Source organism: Nanorana parkeri, unplaced genomic scaffold, assembly GCF_000935625.1.
Source record: "Nanorana parkeri isolate BGI_ZX_2015 unplaced genomic scaffold, ASM93562v1 scaffold464, whole genome shotgun sequence".
In the NCBI taxonomy this organism is placed as follows: Eukaryota; Metazoa; Chordata; class Amphibia; order Anura; family Dicroglossidae; genus Nanorana; species Nanorana parkeri.
In genome coordinates this window covers 991,714-997,261 of record NW_017306732.1, presented here as the reverse complement: position 1 = coordinate 997,261, position 5,548 = coordinate 991,714, and the positions used below count along the sequence as shown (strand labels likewise).

At 38.6% G+C, this 5,548-nt stretch overlaps 1 protein-coding gene across 3 annotated transcripts in view; it reads right to left on the bottom strand.

Moving 5' to 3' along the window:
- BMP5 (bone morphogenetic protein 5) overlaps positions 1-5,548 on the bottom strand; it is a 95,633-nt gene that overhangs the window by 1,300 nt on the left and 88,785 nt on the right. For 2 of the 3 annotated variants that reach the window (XM_018560548.1, XM_018560549.1), the window contains 3 exons: positions 3,226-3,423; positions 1,603-1,679; positions 1,226-1,336 (listed from right to left, as the gene is read on the bottom strand). In XM_018560548.1, the coding sequence (XP_018416050.1) occupies positions 1,226-1,336; positions 1,603-1,679; positions 3,226-3,423 (386 nt within the window). The remainder of the gene's footprint in view (positions 1-1,225; positions 1,337-1,602; positions 1,680-3,225; positions 3,424-5,548) is intronic. The other variant, XM_018560550.1, reaches the window with a different exon arrangement.

Genomic DNA, 5,548 nt, shown 5'->3' with positions numbered 1-5,548 from the left:
CTAGGCACTGCCATGAGCGATATGTACCAGTGCAAAAAATCTAAAACTGTCCCACAGCTGCAAGTGTTTTTTTTTTCTGTGGTTTCAAGGGCACATTAATAATAAACAAAACTTTTAAATAACATGCTTGGGGGTGTCCTTAAATCTGTATGCGCTATTACAGAACAGAACAGTTTTCACAGAAAGTGACAGTCTCAGTGACAGCATACAGTGGCAGCACATATTTGGCTGTGGAACTGATTGTTTTTCTTTTACATTTACCTTGGTTTACATACATACACCAGCAGCACCCTAATATAGTTTATTTCAGTTTTAATTTAAAAATACATTTTTCTCCAGGTAGTTTTAGCAGTGACACGTTCTCTTTCATCAAATGGTATTAGGGACACTATCCCCATTCATGCTTATGGAAACCTGTCTTGCTACTGGCCAATATCTATCAAACTCTCATTAAAAATGAAGATACTACAGAGGATACAACACTATTAAATTGTTCAGCAGCAGGACAGTTTTAATTAGGATAACAGGCAGCTGTGGGACAGCTTTAGATTTTTTGCACTGGTACATATCGCTCATGGCAGTGCCAAGCTTGAAAAAAACAAGGCAGCAAAGGGATTGATTACACAAAGAGCTAGCAATCACAATTAAAGTTCCACTTCCTAAATGACCCTCATCTCTCCCTAAATAGTTTATCAGCTTTCCTCCGCTTTTCCTATGCATTCCTAACAACTTTTTTCAATAAATTGACACTGTGGCTGCTCTGCACCCCTCTTTTATAGTGAGGGGACTGGCTTAATCAAAAGCCCCCTTGTTGGCCCTTCGTAGCCTCCTGGCCATAGTTCAAAGGCTGTATAATGCATTTTGGTTTGAAAAAAAATTTCCAGGGTGAATCTGCACATAATTTGTAAGTCTCAAACCCAGAGAATTCACCTCAAACCCATGGTAACCGTGAACCCAAACCTAATCCTTACCTACTGCATTCACTTGGAGGAGAGCCTAAATGGAGAAACCAGTGCTGTGAGTAACACGTCTTAGAATCAGTGAGTAGGAGTAGCTAGGAATTAATATGAAGAGATCTTGCTACAAGAGTTCCCAAGGGGCATACAAATCTAGTGAGTGATTGAGCTAGCCTGTGTTCACTAAAATTAAATATCAGTTTACGTTTTATAAAGAAACATATGAAGATAAAATGCAGTGTACACTTGCAACACTTTACATTACCCACCAGAGTTTGTACTATGGCATGATTAGTGGCATTCATATGAGCATTGAGAGGAAAATAACATTCTCCATCGCAATAAAAGGCTGCATATCCCTCTGGAGCTATTATCCAGTCCTAAAATAAAACACAATTATCAGATTTAGAAACTGCTATATCAGCACTGTTGTAGTCTAAATTCTTTTGCATATTTTTCTAACTTATAAGGCAATAACAGTACTGTGACTAATCTGAAGGCTATATTTCCTTATCTATTGTAAATTGTAGAGTCATATCTTATAAAACAGCAATATTTAATTAAAGGATCACATTTGCATGGTTTAAAGTACTTTTGCTAAATAGCGAGAAGGCAATTCAATGCAAGACAGACATTTTACTCTTACCTGCCAACCCAGGTCACGAAAGCTGACGTACAGTTCATGTTTTTTACATGCTTGTTTCTGCTCACTAGTGTTGTGATCTGTAGACAAACACAGCCAGGTAACATACAGTTTAGACAAAAAAATATATCACTTATGCTAATCACCAACTGGTATAATGAAGTAAACCTTACAGATTGCCACTAGGGTTTAGTGAACCTGGCTGGGTTCAGCTCCAGCTGCATTAAACAAACCCAGTAGGAAGACTGTGAACCCCCAATGCAGCAGCGAAGCCCAATTAAGTCTATGGGATGTGTAGCCCCTTCACCCTAACTGGAGTGGCTCTTAAAATTTAGTATTGCTGGAACTGTAATAGGTCTGGCTGATTTGTATTTTGTTAATTCCTAGGTGTTCTGCTATTGTCTGCACCTACCTGTATTGGGGAGTGACCCTGCCACAGAATGGGGCAGCCAATGGGAGAAGATTGGGGGTGTTTATGCCTCACCAGCCAATCACTTCGGGTTTCATGGCCAGTGGTGCATGCTGGGAAAGTGAATAAATACTCAGGAATTGCCATCTGCTCTGGTCAGTCCACACTTGGACACTAGTCTGGGGGTAGCGTGTACACAGTTGGAGAAGCTAACTAGTCCTGAGGTCTGCAGGAAGCCAGATGTTGACCCAGGAGGGGTCTGGAACTGTGTGGGATAAAGAACCAAAGGGGCAAAGTGAACAGCCTAATTGCCTTTAGTAAACCAACCTCACTAGCTTGATGAGCAAGGAATATGTCATCACTGATCAGCATTAGAGCTGTTTTTAGAAAAGCAGTGAGAACCCAACAGAAGTTCTAATTCTTTCTCACTATGTCCAAAACTAGAATAAAAGTTTTTGGCTTCACATACACTTAAAGCTGGCCATACATATGCTAAGATAGCTGTAGAATACAAATTTGATTAACCTATCATTCTGTCACTTTCACTACTGCAACTTCAGATATAACCCTACCCCAACTTCATCTATAAGCAGATGGGCGACATACCTGAGACAGCTGCCCTATCTCCATTATACCTTGATTAACACCTGCCAGACTGAAGTAACATAAATTCAGAGATGCAAAACATTCCCTATTGTTCTTCAATACACTATTACAGTACAACCTGTAAAGCTAATAACTAAAAGTGGGTGGGTGCTTATCCAATGCCGATTACTGTATCTGAACACTGGCTAACTACCCGCAACATCTGATTCAACCTTCCTCCCTCTGCATGTTAATCAGAGTAAGTGTCTTATATCCTCACACATTATCCACACATGCCATTAACTCTTTTATGATTCTAGCCCCCCTCCAAACACTTTATACCGGCCTTACATCGTTGTCTCTGTGTCTTGCTTTAAGGAGAAATCAGGCAAAACTGTTATTAACCCTTGCAGTGGGGCTATATCTGTACTGCAAGGTTTAACTGCTTGTTCTTGTCTAGATGCTAAAAAAAATTAAGTTATACTCACCTGAAATGCGGAACCAGCATGTTCTTGGACCAGTCCTTCCAGCCTCTCTCCGCATCCCCTGCAGCAGTCTAACGTCCTGTAAATCATCACGTTCTATACACTATGTATAAATGAGAGGATGCTGAGTGTTTTTTTGTTTCTTACCTGTAATACTAGGCATTTTTGATGCATCTTGCTGTGATGAAGATTTGTTCTTGTCTTGCTTCTTCCTTTTTGTGTTTGCAGCCCTAACTGAGCGCAGCAAAACTTCACTTGCTTTGAAGAAAGCTACTAAAAATGGTTGCTTTGACTGGGGTCCATGTCTCCCAACAAGGCCAACTGACTTAACATTGACACTCCGGCCTGAAAAAAACCCAAGAAATAAACAGCCAAATGATATCTTCATAATGTGGCACAGCAAAAAATATTACTGAAAAGAAAACAATTCCATTAAAAAAATAGCAAAACTTAATGAACTGCATTATTCTCTATTGACTAGACAAATCTTCATGGATTAATTCATTTAGGAGGCTACAAAATATGAACAAATTTAACTTTAGGGTTCCACAAATACCATTTGAGGCCAAAACATGACAAACCTTTGGTCTAGTGATCCTTTGCATATCACTCAATTGTGTACAAAGTTTTGACTGTTGGCTTTGCAACTGGAAATTTATAATGCCATATGTTGTTATTATTATTATTATTATTATTATTATTATTATCAAACATATGCCTGTCTGGTGATCAGTGAAACTACAGAATTTAAAAAACTATTTTTACTGTAGTAAATCACTGTGAATTTCTCAGTATGCCTTAAAGAGGAACTTTACCCAAATCTTCAAAATAACAACAAAGGCAACATTTAGAAATGTTTAATAATGACAATCTACAAACAGATACTCACAGCAGAGGGCAGTAAAAGATGTAAAAGATTTTATATCACCATTCAGAACTGCATGCTGATCTGATTTTTAGTCAAAGGGGGTAAAGGTCCACATTAAGAGGGAAAAGGTGACACATGCTGGTCAATGCCAGGGGGAAGGTGATATTTAAAGTGAATCTAAAGCACAAATCAGCTGTTATTTGTAGTTTAGGACATAGAGGTCAGAGCCGCTGTCAGGTTTTTATTGCTATGTTTGTCCCCTGTAGTTAGATTTACCCTTTCTATTTGTTCTGGGGACCACTGTCACTGGGACTGAAAGTAAGGGAACATCCAAAAATTTGAGTTGTCACCATAACAGCAATAGAGGGGAAATCTTTCAATTGATGACATTTTTTCTAGAGACGGTTGTAGAGGGCATTTCCCTTTTTTTGCTGTTGTGTCGAAAGGACAGAAAACAAAGGGAAATCTCTCCAATGGGATACAAAGAAGGCAAAGAGGCAAATAAAAAAAAATGGCAGTGGTTTTAATGATTCATCACCTTCCTTATCCAAAATTAAAAAAGGTTTTGACTTTAGATATGCTTTATGTTGTCAGTGCAAACCACTCACTACCCAATATATACAGTGTTCATGGGTTTTGTGGGGTTTCCTCCAGGTACCCTAAATTCCTCCCACTATCCAGACATATATTCACAGGTTTATTCATTTCTGTTAACATGAGTGATAGTTTGTATAAAACTGATTAAGGAATATTGAATAATAAGCTCATGTAAAGCCATTGAAGATAACAAGTGACTATCTATTGTTTATGTATTTTCCACTGACTATTAATTTGAGGAAGTACTTCACCACTAACCGACAACGTAAGGGGGCTCTGCTGAGCCCTCTGTACTCCATGCTGTACACTCTGTATGCTATGCTATAGGGTACATTATGCAGACTACAACATTCTGTCTGATGAGCTGTATTTTTCATACACCAGGACGCTGCATTGTGTGTGTTGTGCTGTTTTTTTACATAGTCTGCTGCATTTTGTAGCCTCACTGAACATTACATTAAACTGACTGCGGCACTCTGTATTCTGTGTTGTAAGTTAAATGCTACATATTTGTGCACTCTGTGTGCCATGCTGTAGGTTTCATACACCAGATTGTTGCACTCTGTATGCCATACTGTATGTGGCATGCTCTCGACTGCTACACTATATGCCATGCTATACGTTATATACTCTGGACTGCTGCACTGTTTATGCTATGCTGTAGGTTACAGACCTCTGTATTCTATAGTCTACACTGTATGTTACATAATCCTAAACAATTCTGTACACTATGCTTTTTTCTTTCAGAATGTACAACCAATGCACTATGTTGCAGACCACTACACAATCTATGCTGCTTTGTATGTATCATATGGCAGACCACTGTTCTTTGTACATTTTGCATTAGTTTAGATAATATGTAGACCATATTGTTATAACACATGTGCTATATTATAACTTACATTCCACAGCCTGATGGCCCATGTTGTACATTCATACCACCTATCAATTCTATTAATTAATTCAGAATGTCATGCTGTTTAATGAATAGGCACGCTTTTGCAT